The sequence below is a fragment of the Synchiropus splendidus genome, chromosome 4 (genome assembly GCF_027744825.2).
Source record: "Synchiropus splendidus isolate RoL2022-P1 chromosome 4, RoL_Sspl_1.0, whole genome shotgun sequence".
Lineage (NCBI taxonomy): Eukaryota > Metazoa > Chordata > Actinopteri > Syngnathiformes > Callionymidae > Synchiropus > Synchiropus splendidus.
In genome coordinates, this window is record NC_071337.1 from 11,812,860 (window position 1) to 11,834,862 (window position 22,003).

Sequence of the window (22,003 nt, forward strand, 5' to 3'; positions counted from 1 at the left end):
CCTTAAGATAATAGATCACTCCTTTTTCTGTCGGTTCTCAGCAACTGTTGCCTTCAACTTGACAAAATAAATAAATACATCTCATGAAATACACAATACTTTTTTGTGCAACAATGTGAGGCGCGCCCTGAAGGTTCTTTTATGTGTGTGACAGTTCATTTTTAGAATATTATCAACATATTTTTTTAGGTAGCAATGGAGTCTTTCAGTCCACATTATTTAAAAAGACATAGTAATTATAGGAGATTATTTATGGCTGTATGTCTGCAGTTGCTTTACTATCGAAACATTCATTTAAGTATATTCAGTCGAGACTGGTGTTCATTCTTTTAATGCTCTCTCTCCCAAAATCGCAGTGCAAACCCGCCTCCAAAGGAAAACCTCAGGCTACCTTTTGTACCTTTCACCAACAACTGTCTTGGGGATGTTTTCAGTCTGCAGTGGTCAGTGTCTGTCAGCTCAAATAGAAGACCAGACTTGACACCTTGGGGGTACTGACCACTGCAGAGCAGAGAGGCTGCAGTTTTGGGGATAAAATGAACATTTTGAATCAGAGACAGACACTCCTGTCCTTTTGGGGTGTTGCTGACTGCCCCTCCACCCCCTTGCACCGATCAGTGGAATGTCACAGCAAACACGTGTCCCCCAGTCATGTCTGTGTCTGTTTAGTCAGCCTGTTTACAAACTGTACCAAATCTGCAGTCAGTGAACGCCCCCCATCTGCTTCCTCCCTCTCCCACTCTCTTTGTCTGCCGCTCTCCAGATGTGAGCGTTTCTGTTCGGCGTCTGAGCACGAATCCTTGAGAAGACGTCGGAAATTCGCCATGGCAGCAGATGAAATAGCTGTTGTCAAGATACTTCCTTTTTACAGACCAGTATTTTTCTGGATTTTTGTTTCGGCAGCATTAATTCCTCCCGCTCTTCTCAGTCTGGATTCTTCTCCTCTCTCGCTCTGCACTCCCCTTCTCCCTGCTGAGTTGCGTCCTCAAGTGAACTCCCTCTCGCTCAGTCCCAGACAGCCTGGGTAGAGCCCAATACTCACAAGCCACAGCACGCACACCTCTCTCTCAAATAACTCCTCGGCACAATTAACAATGGCAAGAACAGAATGTGTATTTAAATATTTTGCACCTCAGATACATACATGATATGTAACAGACAGATATACAATTTCTTATATCACAAAACCACAAAACAACACAAGACCACAGAAAAAGGGAAAGAGAGAATGAAGCCAAGACTTTTGAGTCCGAGGGGGTGGGGCTTCACGTCTGCAGGCACGCACATATACACACACACACACACACACATCCACACAAGTACATGCAGTCGCACAAGCTGGTCGTCCTCTTTTTGCACACAGGAAACCGTCTCTTTGGGGTGTGATTTCACTGTCTCTTTCCCGAGAAGATAAAACAGCCAAACACAGGATGTAGGGCCTCCATGCTGCTGCGACTCCGCCCCCTCTCAGAAACCTTGATGAGGAAACATGTTGCTGACAAACCTTCGGAGGGAAGAGGGGAGCCTTGCTTTAGAGCTGGAGTCGTATGTACAGATGCTGGTTTTTCAAGAGCAGATCTTTGATCGGACACAACACAGGCAGCTCACAGAGAAGGACACGATGAGATTAGAACAGATCAGGTGATGGCAACAACACAAATCAAGGATCAGTGAGGCAAGTGCAAGAGACAGTCGCTGCCCGAGCAGAGAAGAGAGAGTTGAGAAAGAACAGAAGTCGTGGGAAAGCAATGTAATCTTGTTCTGTTGACGCTGCAGACATTCAGCACGGAAAGATCGGGCAGACAAGGAATTCTGGGAAATGGAGTGCTCCATAAATCAAGACGAGGAAAATAAGCAGGCATCCATCAGCTGCTGGGGGCCTGTCCTTGTTCACCTGGGGTGAAGTGCTGCGGGTCGTCTTCACATGCGTGCGAGATTGAGCGGTTTGCGTGTGCATGCTTGCGTTGATCTTGATTGTCAATGCTGGAGAATTAAAGCGTTCATGTCCAAAATTGGCAGCTAAATTCTCGCCCTTCGTTTTCACAGAGTCTCTCACAAGAAAGTTTCCTTTACAAAAATGAAAAAAAGGTAGCAAATTTGTAAAAGCTTGGATTCGAATGCATCTGGAAGACAAAGAGCAGAGGGAGAAAGGGAGTCGAGTTAGACGCCATTAGTGGTTAAGGGCACTGAAGCGCGTTCTATTCCGCTCCTATACAGCACGTTTTGGAGTTTGACAACCTTCACCGGCTCAAACTAGAGAAGCACAGAGGCACAGCACACAATGAAATCATTTAAACAACTTCGAAGAAGCATCTGCAAGAGAAAAACTGTCCCCACACTTTCTAAATCCAAACGAAAATTGGCTAAATCGACATTTCATAAACTTTTGATTCAAAGGTGCACAGAACTTTTCCCTTCGCCGAAGACAGAACCTCCTTGGTGATGAAGTTGCCAGGTCACGCAGGTAATCTATCACCAAGGGCTTTCTTAATTCTCCCAACAGCTGAGCAGCTCCGTGAGTCTTTCCCAAGCTGGAGAGGAGAGCTAATCTATCCATCTGGCACTGGGTCTTCCCTATGGTCTCCAGCTGCCTGGAAAATCTCAGAGAAATCAACCAGGAAGCTTCTCAGATGATTCTCAACTGTCCCTTCTCTATGAAGAGAGGCGCGGACACAACTCAGAGGTTTCTGGAAGGTGAGTGAGCTTTAAAGACTCCCTCAAACTAAGTGTGTTTGTGAGGTTCTTTAAGTAAATTTCATGATCGATTTTCTTTTTGTTTACAACTTCAAAGCTGCTGCAGTATATGGAGGAAAAGGATGAAGAGGCAAAAAACTCTGCGATGTACAGTTTAGTTATTCTGTTTTACTATTCCTAGGCATATGAAACAAACACTTGGTCTGCAAATATACAGAAAGTATCTTTCCACTGCACATGAGCCAATAATTTGTGAAAAAAAAAAGAAAAGGTCAATGAAGCAAACACACCTGCTGTTACAGGCTGGTGACGCTGAAGCTGTCATCGTTTGCTGGGTCCAGAAGTTGGCAAAGCACCCCGCTACCCTGGACTGCATGTGAGGGATAGCGATGCCCCATGGCTTGACAAGATGCTTGAGACAGAGAGTAGCTGCTAGTATCCGGCTGATGGGACTCAAGAGGACTCTTTGAGTAGGGTGAGTGTGGCATCGTGCCCTGCCGCTGCGGAGTCAGATCCTGTCGATGCGTGGCCATAGTTGAAGGGGAGCCCCGCTCTTCATAGAGTGTGGGTGTCGATCGAGAGTGGAGGTTTGGACTGAGTGTGGACTGGGACGGTAGTGGGGTGTTACTGTGTTCATTGTGGTGGTTATTGTTGTGAGCATTTGAAAGGGTATTGTTCTGCAAGTGTGGGCTGGCGTAGGGTTTGGAATGTGAGCTTAGGTTAGCATGGAGTTGTGTATTGTGGTGTGTGTCATGCTGGTTTGAAAGGGTTTGTGTGTTTGCATTGGGGCTCAATAGCAAATTTACATTTCCTAGAGGACTTGTGTGTGGATTGTTGTGCGTTTGCATGGCTGTATTTGAGTGTGGGCTGGGGCTGCCACTGTGCGACATTTGTCCATACCAGTAGGGGGAGCTGCAGTAACTGGGGGAGTCATATTGAGGGAATTGAGGGTCTTTTGGAGGGGGGCGGTGTGACGGACTCATTGCTGTTCCACAGTGGGGTGTTACACGAGGAGAAGGAGAGCAAGACGGGGAAAAGTTCCTTGAAGGAACAGGGTGGTACGACTGCGGTGGAGGCGGGGTTGGCTTAGGCGGATAAGGGGGAGATGAGACACTGGGTGAGAGGGAGGAGGAGGATTCTCCCGGGTATAAAGATGGATATCGCTCCTCAGATGAAGGTGTGGAGGGGTGGGCAGAGTAAGGGGAAGGGTATTCACAAGGTTCCTGGGGGTAGCTGGAAGGAGGTGCTGGATTAGAACTAGCCAAAGGGGAGAGGCTACTACTATCACCACTGTAATAATCCAGACCCTCCTGAAATATTCCAGGACCTTCCAGAATACCTGCACTCATTCCTGGAGATGAAACAGCCTTGCATCGGCCTCTGGCCCCTGATGGGCGCTCTCTTTGACAAGCAGATAACCCCCCTCTACCTCCTCGAGACCCTCTGCCTCGACCTCCACGACGTGGTCCACGTGTTGGTGAGGGACTGGATGGGGATTCGCAATGCAACGCCGCGCCGCCTTCTTTCTCTGACTGTTCGGTCCGTTTTCTGCGTCCGCGCCCAGGCTTACTCGTTCCACTGCTTTGGAAAAGAACATTTTGGCTCCAGTTATAAGAGGGAGCAGAAGCACTCTCGTGCCAGTCAATCATCAGTTTCTCCAAGCTGGAAAGACTGGACTGACCACCCTCCCCACTTATTGAAGAATCCTCATTAGGTTTGAAAGTTCCTCCTATGGGAACAGGACAAGTACTGGCAGCTGCAGAGCCAAGATGCGACGAGTCAGACGAAGATTCTGACAGACTCTCTGGAAAAGGTTGACGCTTTGCCTTCTGGGGAGTGTAGTTTGAGATGTCCAGGATGTCCTTGGACTCGTTCGAGCCATACTCACTGTAGCCATGATACTGGGACCCAAAAATGTCGACGGAACAACCACCATATCCTTGTCTGGAAAACAAAAGACATATTTTTACATTTGTACAATAATCCTAGAATCAAATCAAAGTAAGTTCAAAGTAATTTAGAAGTTAGGCCGATTTATCTCAAGTAGAAATCACTTCCTGAATGTCTGGTACAATCAAACAAAAGCTCATTTTGTTTGTAGATAACCTCTTGTGCCAGCAACAATTGTAAACAAAACAAAACTGCTGATAGATGACTCTTTATTCCAACACTATTTCTCATTTTGCATGGTTGTAATTAGAAGTTTGAATTCTCCAGAGGCCTTTTGCCTCCAGAGGGTAAAGATTTGTTTACGACAGAACTGCGAAGACATAGTGTCCTGTGAGGATTTCAATCCCCACAATGCTTGGCGTCAAAAGTGTTGCAAACAAGTGTCTGGAAACAGGTTGTTTTTAATTTTCTGAGCTGTAAATCTAAGTGTGTATGACACAGCATCACCCTTTGTTTCTACAATCTTGGATTACCAGTACAATATGGGGACATCAGCCATACTTGAGAGTGGCTTGGATCATCTCAGCTCTTTTCAGTGAATTGCCTTTGAGTCAGTAAATACACTAGAGTCAACAGATGAGTTCAAATGTGATAAAAGACATGAGTTGAACTCTGGTTTTGACCTCTGTCATTTGTGAGGTAGACCTCGAGAAATGGTGCATATATTGTCAACGTTGATAACCAAAGCATGTTCAGCGAGCTGACACATTGAGGTCACAATATTTTGAAGTCTCTCCGATGAGTTTTCAATACTACTTTTGCAGTAAAACTTATATTGATGTCATCACAACAAATTTCTCAGGCGAGATATTGACAACATACCTGTAGTTCCAGTGGTTTGAGTTGTACTGCTTATAACCATCAGGAGAGGCGGTGGAGCTTAAGTTATGACCTTTAGTCAAAGACATGTACCCTCCTCCTGGGGATCCAGGCCCAAGTTGTTCCCCACGCAGCATGTTAGGTCCATAGCCACTAAACCCCCGCTTTGCAGCTGCTGTATAGCTGGAGTAACCCAGGTGTCCAAGTGCTGTGGTCTTGCTGCTATTGTGTCCTGACCCATAGGCAGCTCTGCAGTCTGAGGACCTCTGCTGTACTGCACCAGCATTAGAAGCGTAGTTTGATGAGTACTGACCATAGGATGTGGGATGTGGCGAGCTGGGGGAGTGCGAAAGAGCAGGTGGGGTGGATTTGGAAAAGGTGGTTGGTGATGTTTGTGAAAGGCTACAATAGTTAAATGAAGGTCTGGTAGAAGAGCCTTGTGCTGAAGCTGACCCATCAGAATTTGGCCCCTTGTTTCCCCACTTAGAGAATCCGGGGGACCAGCTGTTACCAGGAGCAGGGCTTGAGGGCTCAAAGCCAGTTGTGGATTGACATTTGCGAGGGGTTGCTTGAGAAGCGGACATATCCAACAAGTCAGATGAGTCATCAGAGTCCAGGAGGGATCTGAAATATCCAGCAAAAAGTCCATGAGAGTCTTCTCCAGCAGGCAGAGACCCCCCTGAAGTGCCGAAAGTGCCTCTATGTCCAAACTCACAAGAAGAAAAGCCTCCTCTTGGAGAGCCACACATTTGATATCCCATTAAAGCCTTCTCTTTGTCAAAGCCACCATCTTCCCCCCAGTCTGCCGTTCCATTAGGCCAATCTTCCGCCATATGTAACCCCACCCCTTTGAAAGCACCATTTTTTCTTGCACGTCTTTTGCGAACGATCTTTTCGCCACCAGGCTCAGTTCCGACAACGCCCCCTCCTCGACCAACACCACCCCCACCAGAAGCCTTTCCCCGTTTCCTGGGTAACCCATGATCAGTCAGGTGACTCAGTTTCCGCTTTTTGCCAATGGATTCAAAAAAATCACTAAAAGTGCTTTTCGTTCGCTCGCCAATCCCTGTTCCCCCAGATGCCCCTCCTCCTCTTCCTACACCCCCACCCCTGCCACCACGTGGCCGTCTAAACCCAGTGAGTCTGTGCAACATGGTGGAGATTCCAGGGTTTTCCATTGGAGTGTGAAAGCTCTCAGGCTCAGTCGGCGTCCAACAACGAGGTGGAGAACTACGGCCCGTGGTTGGTGGCTGCCGATTCAAAAAGGCCAGTTTTGACAAAACATCACCATACTCTGTCTTCACATCATTTGTGTCATTTACATATGATGGATATGGACAGGGAAGTTTAGTCCGTCGCCGCCGGCGGGGCTTCTTTTGCTGGTCTTGGTTTCCGGTGGCATTCCCAGAATTAGGAGCTTCTCCTGGTATTCCTGGTGGCGCCTGTTTCGGTGGTCTGCCTCGTCTACGTTTAAGAATGACAGGTAATTCTCCAGGTGGGAACATAACCATCACACTCTTCCCGTTGTTCTTCATTCGGAGCAGTGCTGTCGGTTCCCGGACAGCTTCTGGGCAATCCAGGCTCCCATCGTTGCTTTTTTCAGTGGTGGTCACCGTCTCCATATTGGAGATTTTGTAGCTCTTTTGGCGGCGGCTAAGACTGACGGGAATTCGGGCAACCTTAACCACAAATCTCCTCACCTGTAAGGAAATGCATAAATGTTACATTCATTCAACTTGTGCCACCCGGTAGACATTGTCAAAAGTAAAGTTACTCACTCCCACAAAATGCCCTCGTCTCCGACCATTAGGGGAAAGCACACCTCCCGCAGGCTCAACGTTTTTCACAGCTAGCTGTGGTGCAGTGATGGTGCATGTGTTCGGTAAAGGGAGTTGAGCGGCAGCCCGCTGGGACTGAGCTGCTTGCCGCCGTTTCATCACACTCTTGGGTCCAGGTTTATGCACAGGTTTTGGTCCAGGTCTTGATTTAGACTTGGGTCCAGGTTTGTGACCAAGTCTAGGCCCAGGCTTAGGAACAGTCTTGGGAACATGCTTTGGTACAGGTAGGGCTGTGATGTCTGGTGGGCAGGGAGTGGATGGAAGAGCTGCCTCAACAGTTTTAAGCTTTTCGTCTGCCGGCAACTCTTCATCTTTCACCGCACCGTTCTTGTTTTCTGATGTCTCCTCTGCTGCCCTGTCTTTCTCCCGTTCCGCTCTCTTCTCCCCTTCGTCAGGGCTTCTACGAAGACGGGAAGATTTACGCAAGTGACACGGAAAGCGGGGTCGACCGGAGCTGCGAAGTGCATATTTTTTCTCCACCTCGACAGGAAGGGGAGAGGAGCCCACATCAGTGTTTGAAACTGGGCAAAAGTCAAAACCCCCACTAACCACAGGAACTGCCATCTGGTTGCTTGTGGCAGGATGATTGCCAAGTGCTAGGGACAGGGGTGAAGTGCATATGACCTCGGATGGACGTTTTCCGGAATGTTCAACAGAGCAGGTGTTTGCATTTATATCTTTTGGTTCACATTTATCCATATGTTTGTGTGGAACAATATGCGCACGAAGATCCGGATCAATGTGCATTTGCATGTTTAAAAAGCAGTTGGCAAGAGTATGTCTCCTAGCGGCATCCACCGATGACACGTTCTTGTCCCTCGTCTGCTGAGTATGTTAACACCGGTAACCCTGGTCGAAGGCAGGGAGCAACTGGCGGTCACCAATGCCAGATCAAAAGTTTGATCCTTGGACCCATTCTGGAGCCTAGACTCCCTGGTCCTGAGTACAGCTCTGCTACAGGTCTTCCACTTCACCAAAGAAACTGATTGTCTTTTGTCCCAGTGCAGGCCACTCGAGCCTCAGGTCTGAGAGTGACCTAAGCCTCTTCTCTTCTTCTTGATTTCAGTCAAGACCTTTGAGGGACCTGATGAAACACAAAAAAACGATCATTAATCATCAAACAGCAATATTGTAAGCATTCAAACTTGCTGTATCTGAGTCACAGCAAATCGAGTCTGAGGAAGGATAAAGATATCGAGATTTAGATATTCAGTTGGAATGTAAAACAGGTGCGATGTGTCCCAAAAAACAAACAGAATTTCTTTAGAAACACCATGACTCTGATTTTTAACCAATTGTTCAAGACCAACGGCGTCACAAATTGCATGTCTTTGGGATATCGATGTGAAATCAAAGGACACCAGACACATAATAATGTTAAGCAAAGAAGAAACTGAAATATTCTTCGTCCTCTCTCGATCTAAAAATCATTGTTTGCCGATCGTACCAGACAGAAAAAAACATTCTTCTGACTGACAAACTGCCGCAAAGCCAGCTTAGTGCCAGGTGAGGAAATTAGCACAATTGCTGCGTATTGACTGATTAATTTCTCAAATGAGGCAGTAGTTATGGAGCGAAAGTGAAAAAAAGGGCTGCACTGGCAAAGGAAGTGGGATCAATAATGTTGTGCTGTTGTGTAAAAAGAGTTTTTGTCAGCATTACACGCAGAATAACTGTTCTTAGTTTCGCGGAAGGTCTGTTGTGCCACTACTGAATGAAGCACTGAAGTCGGTAATATTGCTTCTCATTCTGAACTATATTCATATCATAAACAGTGCACCAATGGCTGGTGACAGCCTGGAGCTTTAAACATAAACCAAATTCTATTGTGACACTCTCTCTGATGGTGCAGAGCTGTTACTGCCAGGTCATTCATCTCCTTAGGTAATAGACATGACTGTTACTCTTTTAACATATAGCAACATCCAATGACTAGTGGTATGAAACTTGAACATTTTTAGTGTCGAGTAAAAGTCTGTTCACCAGTAAATCAAAACTTGCATGTGCACTGCACCGATACCAATATCATTCCGATACCAGGCTTGAGTACTCGTACTCATACTCACTGAATGACCACAGATACCACAAAACCACTTTACAGCCGGGTGCAGTTTTTGAATGTGAGTTTATGATCGTTTTGTGTTTGTAGTGCAGTGATGGTTGTGACAAGATGATGAGGAATGTTGTTCAAATAAAATCTAAACATTTGACCTTCAGAGCAGTCATGTCAGTTAGCTATTGGACAAAAATGTATTGACCATAACATTCTGCTGTTGATCAAGTGGTTGTTTTCACCAAGAGTCTAGGGTGCTGGGTGTAATTTTAATTCAGAGTTGATCCTCACTTTGTCTGGTAGACTGGCTCTGTTCTGCAGGGATCATTGGGTCATCAATACTGCAGCAAGGAGCTCAGGCTCTTTACCTTCACTTGTCTTTTACCCATGATTCCTGTGAAGGGAAAAAGAAGAAAAGTCACTCAGAGGGTATAGAAGGCGAGAAACATCTCCAGAGATGTGAAGCAACATGCACAACTATGAATCTCTGAGACTAGAAACTGTATATGTACTTAAAAATATTCACGTCAGATTATTATCAGTAGACCAATTGGGAGATAATCAATCAAAATATGAAAAAATGAGAAAAGTGATTAAGATCTTTTGAGGTGGGTTTAGTTTAGCTACACTTGATAATTTTGACTTACCCTCATCACACAGCTACAAACCAGATTAGGCACAAGATCCCCTAAAAAATGACTTTACAGAGGGTTCAAATGAAAACTGATAAATCTTCAGGAACATCAACTGCTCTCTCTGGCCAACAAGAACCTTCCATCCATTTTGTCCTTTTATTGCCTGCTACTATGAAGTTATCCGGCCAGTCTAAGCATCATTGGGACAAAAGTCGCACAAAAAGAAGCATAGAAAGTAACCAAGAAACCATCTTCATTTACACATTTCAACCTGAACCCAGGCACTTCAGAATGAACCCAGGTGTGCCACCAGTTAGACTTGAGAGACCCTCGGAAGCGCTGCGTCATTACAGTTCAATGACAGGCAAATACAAGTTGCACCTCAAGTGCTGGATGTAAACGATTCAGCTTAAAAACTCACTGCCTTTTGTCTGAAGGCCGGTCGTAATGTAATTTCTGTTGGCAAAGCTGAAGTAGCTCATGTCAGGGTGAAGTGATACAAGCGCTCACAAAGCTAACAAATGTAAACAAACAATATGAGTCCAAAATTCGATTTCACTAGCAAAGGCTCACACGGCCGAAGCACCAAAATACAGCTGTTATGCTAAATCAACACAAGGTAAGCGCTAAGGTCGAGGTATAAAATGGTGGTCATGACCAACGCTTTTAAACTGAGATCAAATCTGTTGCAGTTGACCACACACGTCTCACTAAAAAGTTAACCTTTATTAAACAACATTTAAATACACATTTCGCATTAAAAGGTACATCTATATTCACTACAACAAAAATTACATATCGCACATATCACACTTGAGTTGACTATCAGAAGAAGTGCTCTGAGGAGCAGACAGTGCGATGCTTCCAGTAGCTGTACTTCACTAGCAGCAGAGCCTCTTGAGATATTGTGATCAGTTGTAGTACTGTGACTAGCTGTAAAGTAGAAGCATGTGCTGTAGTACTAAGGTCTACCCCAAAACATGTCGAGCTACAAAGACAAGAGAATAACTAATTCTGTGGTCTCATATCAGTCAGTCAAACATTTCTATGAAAAGCTGTGCAACAGCAACAATACTTGACATCCTTTTCAGGATAATAAAAATGCCTCCACCATCCAACAGTCAAGAGCTAATGGCACAAGTTTCCCTCCTGTACTTACAGACCTGCACTAGATGGAATGCGTGGATGCTGGCTGCCAGCAGGTGGAGGCAGAGAGGTGATGAACAGAAAGCGGAAGGTGACAGTCTATAGTCCTCACTCTCCAGGACCGAAGTCTATAGACCCAGAGCATTGGCGAGTCGACACCACGACAGTGAGGAAGGGAGACAAGCATGCGTGTAACGGCCGCGGCCAAGCAAGCGTGTGGACCGCTCCAACTGAATACCACAGTCTCCACATACAACACAATTGTGTTCATCACCAGATCTCTGCGATTTCCTTTCCAACATATGGCTCTGATTATGAGGGGAGGGAGAGCGAGAGAAGAACGGCAAGAGGGAGAACATGCATGCAAGACACCACAGAGGTAGAGGAGGGAAGATGCTCGGTGGAGAGCTGGAGAAGGGGAGACGTCTAAGTTGGGGGAAAGGAGGGGAAAAGTTCGAGGAGTGGGAGAGTTGTGCTGTTCTGAGGAATGACACAACTGGGACAGACAAGCAGATGAGCGCACACTTAGACACACAGTCTTTTCAGACCTTCCAGAGCCCAGCTCTCTCGCTGCCTCCCACTCTTTCATTCTCACTTACTCTAGTCTAATTAACAACACTCATTAATTAAGCATCGTCTGACCGGTGTGTGTGTGTGTGCGCGTGTGTGTGTGGGAGAGAGGAGAGTAACACAGGCTGTAATTGCACGTATGCTCACACTTTTATGCGCACGCACACGCTGTCACTCTCACCAGACAGGGTGACACAAGCCGACACACAAAGAGGTATGAAACTATGCCTCGGCTGCTTCATCCTCCCACACACACTCAAGAGCACATAAAGAAGTGTACATCACGCATAAGTAGTGTAATGACACACATGTGGACACACACAAAGCAAAGACACACACATGCAAATTGGCCTCTACAGAGCTCCGCGGGGGGCATCCTGACAGAGCTAGGATGCTGCCAGCCCATCAAACATGGTGACGATGAATCATTGTTTGAGCCAACACTCTCGTCATCCACAGACACTGTTGAACACACTTACTTTCTTATCAAATATGTTTCCAAGCGCTTAGCAGCCAACACTGATTCAAAACACTCGCCGGCCCTTTCACACACTGAAATCCAATTCAGATTCGGAACGGGGCTGCAGCTAACCTTCACTTAATAGGCGATTAGACGTCAGTTATTGAGACACCGCTCATTGGATAAGAAATAAACAGCGAGTAATTAGTTTTATATAATAAATGGTTGCAATATTTGCCTTCAAGAAAACAGTTCAAATACATGTTCAGTCATTTAATTTGAAAGCACTTGTTCGGTTCTGCGCTTGTTCGTCTTGTTTTTGTCGGGAATATGAGTGCAACAGTTCAATGATAAAAAGAAAGAACATCAGATATAAAGATTTTCTCCAGACAAAATGACATCTGTTTACAAGACAAAGAAGCGGTTTAAGATGAGAAAAGCGATAATGACTAGATGAAGGGGAAAAAGGGTAAATAAATAAATGTGAAGGCTGCGTTAGTTATTAGCTTTCTCTCATCATCTTCAACACCAAGGGGTTGCAAGGCAGTCAAAACTCTCTCCTGAGTCCTAGTCACGATGTAAACTTTAGATTTGGTTTGTTTCTCATATGGTTTATCTACCTGCAGGTAGTGCCTGGAAAACTTTTCATGGAAGACGTGACATTATATTGTGATGGAAAAGCTAGGTTCAATTATGATGCAGTTCAGATGAGCGTCGCGACAAACACAGTCAGAAAACCAGCTCTTCTATGGAGTAGCTCCTAATATTCTGGGATAAAAGGCGTTATAACTCTTAATAGCCAACACCAGCTAACAAGTCAACCACTCGGTCCAAAAACTCTGGGGACCAAACAGCACCATCTACAGGCATCACCTGAGGATGAAATACATGCACTCATGCTTGTTGAGGCACTTTGGTTTGACCTTGAAAATCCAGTAAAACCTGGCAGTCAGAGCTAAAACTGGAGAATAAACACGAATGAAAAATCACGTTACCAATTTACTTAATTGGCCTGTTAGTTTCCAGTCCATGGAAAAGAGGTAACTGGCTGATCATCACACTCGCAAACAAGATCAAAATGTTCCTAAAATCTCTTCTTCCACCAACAACGACCATACAAGGTTTGGAGATGCTGATTCTCCAATCTGCAGATGACTGAATAAATGAAGAGGAACATCAAATCAAACTAGTTTATACATTGACAAATGCATGTGAAAATGTTTCTGAACTTAAAACGTCATTCAACACAAGAGAGTTTATCTGAGGGAGAAATGATCATTGTTCAAAATGTATATTTCCTGAACAGTGAATTTTTAATTGCTCTTTTCTGCTTGCTCAACTGCACTACGGCAGCTCTAGGTCAGTTAGTACAGGCCTCTCATTTTGCCAACTTCTGACCACTGTTTAATGCTGTGGCGCAGCACATGCAACTTACATGACTTTAGGCAAAGCTAGGCTCGGCCAAGTGCGCCGATGTGAGAGGGTTAAAGGTCAAGGAAAGCGGAACTGCAATGTGTGCAAATATTAATGTTCAGTCTGAACTGGTACACCACAACTTTTACAGCCACAAAAAGTTTTCAGTTTCACACTAACTCCCTCCACATGTTAGAAGACATTTTTGTCGTTCTGTTGTAAAGACTGATGGAAGTGATGGCACATCTGCTCCGCTCTCTCTTCAGCTATCTTCCTGCCACAAAGGCTCACGGAGTCACAGGCCTGCCAGCAGCAACCCTCAATGAGGAACTGGAGTGTGCATGCGTGTGTGTTTGAGTGGGTGTGTATAAGTGTGTCTTCCAGGGTGTGTTTGTAAAAGCACTCACTGAGCTCCAACGGGTGTGCAGTGGTTGCTAAGAGACAGGCAGCAGCAGTGAAACAGCATGGTGAGGTGTTGGGGGGTTGGGGGAGTAGGTGGAAGCGAGGTAAGGGGGGGAGCTCCACAGAGAGGTTTAGACAGATAGAAACAGAGGGTGTGGGGGGAGTGATGGAGAAAGTGTGTGTGAGGCCAGGAGGGGGCGAGAGGTGGGGAGGGAGAAGTGGGTCAGAGGGTCCACTGAGACCAAGTGACACCGTGCAGAAACTCAGCTGCCGCCATCATCTGGTTCCTTCACACCACCCTAATGAAAATTCAACCAGCAGTTGTGGATGTTTCAAGCTCACCTCATCCTTAACCATTAATTGTCGAGAAGCATCTGCTGCAAACTTCTGTGGACACGCTCGAACTACAACGAAGAATTTAATGGTGGGCTCAGATTTGTGGTTCAGCTGCTGCTTGTCTATCGCAACTAAAAACTTTTAAAGTCCAAAAACAAAGCATCCCCTCCCAAAGGAAAAAAAATCAAATATTCAATGTTACAAATTTATTTGAGGATTCAAACATCCACATAAAAGATGCACTTGTATAATCTCCGTCTTCAAGTAGAAGTTCATATTCTTCCGATTTCTGCAATGTCATGAATAATTGGTGTCTTGAGCTGAACTCATGACACACTAGCTCAGAGCAGTCCAACGCAGGTTCAACTTTCCACACTTCAGCTCGAATTGAAGACTTTGACCATGTTAAACGATGCCAAATAAAAGTGCAGTTATTACTAACAAACTGCAGTTTTATTGTGATTGTAGCATTTTATCAGGAGGTTCCATTTTGGATGCTAACAAAGCAGCACACAACTTAAGGAGGGATCGTGAGATGTAAAAATGCACACGGACTTCATGGTCTGGACAACCTCCTTCTACATATTAAAGTACCATTCATTTTTGTATTATTCTAATCGGATGAATGGACTCATTTGGAATGAAAGTCTGACCACACTTGAGTCCATTGCTTTTCTCAAGTGCCCTTAAAGGTCCAGTACTATACTCATTTGTGGGGCTTTTAAATTGATATGAGAGCTGAGTGGAGCACTACAGTAAGCTTCTTTGAGTAAAATACACCATAAATCTTAACTTACCCTGCATGTAGTGGAACATGTCTGTGGCTCAGTTGAGGCTGCGATCTCCTCGGTCTGACCACACTCTGTGTTGTGATTGGTCAAAGGTAGAAAGGGCAAAGGTCAACATAGAAGTGTGGAGATATTGCAGCGAGACACGTGAAGTGAAAGCAGCATATTCAAATGTGACATAGGAAACTCAAAAATGGTTCTTCACCAAGCTAGAAGACTATGAATTCCTTAGTGGCACCTAAAGCCAAGAGGAGAAGCTAAGATGTGTTTGGGGCTAGGCACCTTAGAGGGATGTGTTTGGCTTGTGGACATATTTTTAAATGCAGGGGTTACATCTGAAATCTGTCACTGGAAGAAGGTAAGAATTAGAAGAACTAACCATTTGCTTCCAAATGTTTAATTCTGTTTTGGCTGGATTCATTGTTTGGCACAATATTGTGACTATTTATCATTTGAACAACAACTTTTATTTGGTGTCCAAAAATCATTCTGGAGAAGCTACTGAGGAAGCTAAAGTTTAAAGCAATGGTCCCACCCATGCTACACTTCAGAAGATTGGTGAGAGACTGGTAGTACAAGGTCACGATCAAAGGTCAAGATTTGACATGGAACAAGAATCCTTTACCACACTTAACTTGGTGCTGGATGGGTGCATCCTGACGGCATCTGTCCATTTTGTTTATTCATATCATCACTTCCTATTTATTCCCTGACAATCAGAGGAAGCAGGAGCTTATCCCACCAGCCTGTCACGGGTGACACTTACAGACAGACCATTCATACGCACTCTCACGCCAATGTAAAAGTTTTAGTCACCATTTCATTTCATTTCTGCAAGTTTTTAGTATGTTCTCCTAGACACAAACGTTCTGCGACCACGGTGGCATCATCGTCAGCAAACGGTGCCTTGCAATGAAGAGCTTGTGCATGTTGCATGTGCATTCCTCTCAATGCACACGGCATGCATTACAGATAACAAAGTCAGACTAGGCAACCTAGCTCGTACTACTCCTCTTTAGTCTGTAGCTCACCAACCTGGCATAGCAACTAAAACACCATCAGCTCTTCCTTACCGAGGCAATGATCGGCATCGTCCGATTTCCTCACATTCAGTCATTCGAACTGCTGCTGTCACAGGGTAAACATGGCCGTAGGAAAGAAGTAGGTTCATTCTTAAGGCCCAATTCATGCTCCCTATACTTACGAAAGTGTCAGTTTCTAATATTATTACCGTCACTGATCGCATAGCCCAGAGTGGAAGAAGTATTGATGATGTACCTCTGATAACAAACAAGAGGCATCGTGGGGTTACATATATCACGTTAAATATATCGCAGAGATTATGATTTTTGTTACGTCTTCTACAGCATCACTGGCCCAACGATTTACAGTCGTACTGCTATGACTGATCAGTTTCCGTAAGATTTGTGGGTACAAACATGAGCGCAGAGCACAGACAAAAGGCTCCATCCGGATCTGGACGTAGCGTTGAGCATAAATGGACCATTAGAGCTGCCTCTTCTTGACGTGAGGTTGCAGAGCTAACCACAAACTTACCTTGCTTGTACAATCGATATTTTTCCTATTTAAAACATGGGTCTATCACGACAACAAGGGCTTTCAGAAGCAGCATAAGTCACAGAAGCAATAACCTGTCACACCTGATCATCTGTAGTTCCATTCTGTCAAGTCCTGCACATAATATTCTTAGTGTGTTCGTTTTGGTGAAAACAGCTGAGGGCTTCTTCTGGCACACTGAGATCATTTATGGCTTCAGAGGACTTACGACTATCTATTGCATTTTCCTTCTTCCCACAACTAAAGAGAGAAATGTGCCAGCATTTAACAACCTACCATAATGAATGACCCGTAAACCAAACCAGATGATCCAAATATGAGTTACGTGTTTGGCTGCTCTGATCTTGAAGACAATGGAATTGTGGGACTAATTTAAGGTCAGTTTGAGGAAGGGTAATAGATCCAGAAAAGACTATTGCTTAGTGATCGATTATCAAGGGAATGGCTTTTTTGCTCATAGACTCATTTCATTCATAAACAGTGAGGCTTTCTGAAGTTTCTGAAGAAAATCATGAGGTAGTGGAAGCAGAAATAGATGTTCGGAAATGGCAGAGCTGCAATTTCAATTTCTGGCTGTGAGTTGACTAATGTTTTGGTGGTCAAATTTGTACAGAACTTTGAAAAGTAAACAGTGTTATAAATCCTGCGTCTCTGCTCGACAAAAAAGACGATGCGAGCGGTGCTGGCTTGGTTTCATTTACTGAAGGGCTACTGGAAGCTGCTGTTTGACCGAAAGGGCCAAAATAGTATCTGCTATTCATAAACTTTTGGATGAAAACTCTGACTCAAGTTTAGGTAATGACCACTTTTTAACTTAATAAATGATCTGGTTTCGTGGCTGGAAGGAGATGCAGTCCGTCTTGATGATGCTGTGGTTTACAGTGACAACTGGGAAGAACATGTTGTCCACATCCAAGCCATGTTCGGCGCCAAAAGATGGCTACACTAAAAGTAAATCTGGCTACTTGTAAACTAGCCAAAACCAGTGTCTCCTACCTTGGAAAGGTTGTGGAGCAGAGGAATGTGCGGCTGCTGCAGGCCAACGTGTCTGTTATCAATATTCCCCTGTTCCACCTACAAAGAAGGAGCTTGTTGGATAAAATCAGCATTTTACAACCAATGAATATGTTCTGTCAGTATGTTGTCAAAGCATTTTGATGTGATGCGCAGTTCTATGGCTAGTTCCAACCCTTCAGTCCGATTTGATGGCAGAGTCAAAGCGTGCTGGCGGTGTTGGGCATCATTTGAGCTTTTATCCCCCAGGGCCACATCAGACCTGCGATGTTGCTACAAACCCCAGCTGAAGCACCGATAACTGTTACAGCAGCAAAGGGTTTTATACATTTAATCTCTTCCTGTTTCAGCCTTCGGGTTTGACGCTGTGTCACTGGTAGTCATGGAACACAACTGTCTGGCCATTTTTTAAACTCTGGTGTGGTTGAGAGGGGAAGCTCTCATGTGACTCTCATGCCATGCAATAAATAGTCTGTTGCTTGACTGCGCTCACTGTGATTTATGAAAAACCTTCAGCCTACCTTGAGGAAGAACTCTTTCACAGCAAAGCACTAATTTACTCTGCCCACAGTCCGGACAGCTGACTACAAACTCTCCATATCAACATGATAGCAGTTGACCATGACTAGTCATTACACTTGAGTAAAGAACAGGTATTCACAAATTTAAATCTAAAAACAGTTGTAGTAGCCAGGAACATTGGCACAGCAGCTAATGACATGTCCGTGCTGTTGATGTAGGTACAATGACTTGGACAAAGTCTCAGAACTTTTCTATCACTTGCAGTCTGTAGTGAAGCGTCATAGAGTAATGTGACGATGATGTACTCCACAAGATGCCTTTGGGGCGTCCAAATGACTCACAACACCATGAAAGCTTAGGAATTTATTCACTGGTTAATATTTGTTGGACAGTCACTGTTACTGCAGAGTGTCAGCAATCAAACCTCTACCCAATTAATACCGTAGATACCACACTCCCCAAGCATACACTCGCTGTCAACTAAGTCCTCCTACTGGGACACATTGGCATTTAATCTATGGCCCAGCAGGCTTTTAGTTAGAGGGCGTCTTGGATGCCGTATACTGCAAAACATGAAAAAATGGATGGCCTCCAGCACTCAAAACCGGACGCCCGGACAGCAGGACCTAAATGTATATAATGTATTATTATTAGTGCATGTATAATGCCCAACTTGTAATTGTGTTTCCGCCCGGTCATTTCGCCAAATATGATCCAAATTTGCAGATTCTCTAAGCTTTGGCAACTGTATTTTGGCAATCGCGGTCGGCATATTTGTTTACCGCCGTAATCTCGCAGTGAGCCAGATCTCGTGAGTCGCGACACTCGCGACATGGAAGCGCGCTGCTATTGACGGGATGTCTGACGCTGATGACAGGAGTAAACCTTCAAACAATCGTTCTCAAAACTAACTCATTGCTTTCTAATCTGAGGAATAATTGGCACTTCCCTCGCCGCCCCCCCTCAGGGTTACGGGCTCGGGGCGGGGTTTTGGACTCCCTGTTAGCACATGAAAAAAAAATACTGTACGAGCCCAACCTTTGTCATAGTGTTGTGGGGCACCGCCGACCCCAAACTCAGAGACACGGGGCTTCTATTTCTTTATGCATCAAGACTGGGTTCCGCGTTAATCCACAGTACAATGGATCTCTCCGGCAGCAAGCCAGCCGATGGAAAGCAAAGTGAAGTTTACAATTCACACTGAAGCATCAGCATGACCACTGAGGCAGCCGCACAGACCATCTCACTTGATATTTGAAACAAAAGTGATTAAATGAAGAGCAAACATAGGACACGTAGGAGAAATCATAAACAGCTATTGAACCGCTCCTGCTTAGTCATCAGACGGCGCTGTCACTGCTGAAGTCATGGCGCTGTGTCTGGGGGAGTGGGTTGCCAGATTTTCTATGAAAGAATTATTAAAGTAAATAACGCATGACCCCAGTGTGTCTTTGAGCAAGACACCAAATGCTTGCTCACTATGGTTCTGATGGTCTTACTGCCGTCACTATATGACTGAGTGCGTGAAAGGATGACGTAGCATAACACACTTTGGTTGCTGGATTAGCATGGGAAAAGCTACATGAGAGACATTTTTTTATTTTACAGAACTCATTTTGCTTCAGCTAGAGGTCACAAACATTCTCTTCTTTGTTTTGTGAGACAGCAGAATTCATGGTTCCATTTATCAAGTCTTCCCTCACTACCACCACTGTATTCTACTGTTGGTGTTTGGTTCTTTAGCTGAAATGTGGTGTTAGTTTGAATCCAGATGTAATGGGACACACACCTTTGAAAACGTTCTTCTGTCTCATCGTCCCACAAAGGATTTCTTGATTTTCTCAAGGATAATGTTTTAAGACAAGCCTCGATGTTCTTTTTGCTCATCAGTAGTTTTCATCCTGCAACTCTGCCACGAAGGCCATGTTCGCCAAGTCTCCTTCCTACAGTGGGGTCACGGACCCTGACCTTAAGTGAGGCAAGCAATGCCTGTGCTTCCTTGGATGCGGTATTGGAGTCTCATGTGACCTCTTGGATAAGTGGTTGCTGTACTCCAGGGGTAATTTGGCTCAGCCGCCTGCTCCTGGGAAGGTTCACCACGGTTCCATGTTTTCCACATTTGTGGATAATGGCTCTCACTGTGGCTCACTGGAGCTTTAGAAATGGTATTATAACTTTTCCAGACTGACAGCTCTCAATTACATTTCTTCTCATTTATTCCTAATTCTTGGGATCTCGGCATGAAGTATATTCCAGTGTATGATGATATATTAAGACATGTGAACCACCTGAGAACCACTGATCAATTCAAACCATTTGAAATAGTGAACATCTCAAATCATGGTGAAAACACCATCACAAACACTCAACTTTTAAGAATCCAAAGGCACTACATTTGCATGCAAAGATGTTGAAGACTGTGAGCGTACATTCAGTGCAGAAAAAATAACAACATTTCAACTTGCCAAGATTGGAAGTAAATACACAAAGTATGAGATTAAATTATTTAAAAGTGTTGGAGTTATATAAGCGTGACACAACCTGATAAATATAAGTGATTTAAATACATAACCAGTTTGTCTATGAAGCACAACGATGGTGTGAGCGATTAGCCGACAGCAGAGATAATGACAAAAGCCTAGCGTCTGGTTTGCTCCATTTGAGGTCTCTTAAGTGCCCTAATAAGAGGAACTGAAGTCGGCTTATTGTCAGGGATGAGGTTTTTTTTCCCCCCCATGTGGACCACTTACAGCCGGTCCGACAGCATCTGCGGCCAACTGAGGTCAAACGCTAAAATAATGACGGATGAAATATGTTTTCTATTTTTGGTCTTAAAGATGCTGGAGATGACTTGTGTTTGCATGTGCATTGATCTTGTACTTTGAGCATCAGTGAAAGTATTTCTCAGCAGCTCTTGACCTTTCTAAAGTATCCCCAATTTAAAGCGACTCCGAGCTGTTGCTTGTCCAAAACTCAGTGTGTTTGTGCCTCACTTTATTTTAACGACCATTTTGTTTGTGTGTGGTTCCATGTCTGTGCATCATAAACAAAAACATTTGCTTGGGAAAAGGGCAGTTCATTTTTCTGAAGATGAAGCAGATCGCCATGAGGGGACAGTCAATAGCTATAAACTAGTTTGACCCAAATGAACTACGACAATAGCAGAACCATAACAAGTGCAATTAAGTCATACGTCACAGCAACTTTTATGAAAAGAGAAGTCAACATTATTTTATTATTTAGATGTCAAAGGCAAAATTAAATTCAGTAAATGTAACAAAGTACCATCATCTGTGAAGAATTAGAAATGCCAGGGAAAGTTGAACAATGAAATTCAAAATGGAATCAAAACACTGCGTTATAATTGTATTTTTTTTAATAATGGGGGAAAAAAAACATAAAAACCCAATTTATTTCTTTAGACAAACAAATGTGTGTCATGTGAAAAGAGGAAAATGTCAATAAAAAAAAAAAAAAATTTTAATTAGATTATTTTAAAGATGCTGCATTACCATTTCTTTTTGAAATACATGTAAAGAATAAAATTGAGAAAATTGGGGGAAAAATAAAACATAAAAGTTAATAGAAAAAAATAAAATCAAAAAATTAAATTACATTAATTCAAACAAAATTCTCTACAACAATGCTACATCCACAATTATATACATATAGCTTTGTATTATTAATTAACTAGAACAAATACTGGATCATTTAAATAGTAACACACTACAGGTAAACATTTCTTGCTAAGAGCGACTAAAATAAGTCATTGTCAATTATGGGAT

The 22,003-nt window shown here is 44.1% G+C and overlaps 1 protein-coding gene across 1 annotated transcript in view; it reads right to left on the reverse strand.

The window, feature by feature from the left end:
- Positions 1-1,099: 1,099 nt before the first annotated feature.
- ahdc1 (AT hook, DNA binding motif, containing 1) overlaps positions 1,100-22,003 on the reverse strand; it is a 30,007-nt gene continuing 9,103 nt past the window's right edge. The window contains exons 2-6 of the mRNA XM_053863943.1: positions 9,646-9,748; positions 7,242-8,385; positions 5,467-7,163; positions 2,985-4,638; positions 1,100-2,123 (exon numbers count right to left, since the gene is read on the reverse strand). Of these exons, the coding sequence (XP_053719918.1) occupies positions 2,991-4,638; positions 5,467-7,163; positions 7,242-8,054 (4,158 nt within the window). The 5' untranslated portion in view covers positions 8,055-8,385; positions 9,646-9,748 and the 3' untranslated portion in view covers positions 1,100-2,123; positions 2,985-2,990. The remainder of the gene's footprint in view (positions 2,124-2,984; positions 4,639-5,466; positions 7,164-7,241; positions 8,386-9,645; positions 9,749-22,003) is intronic.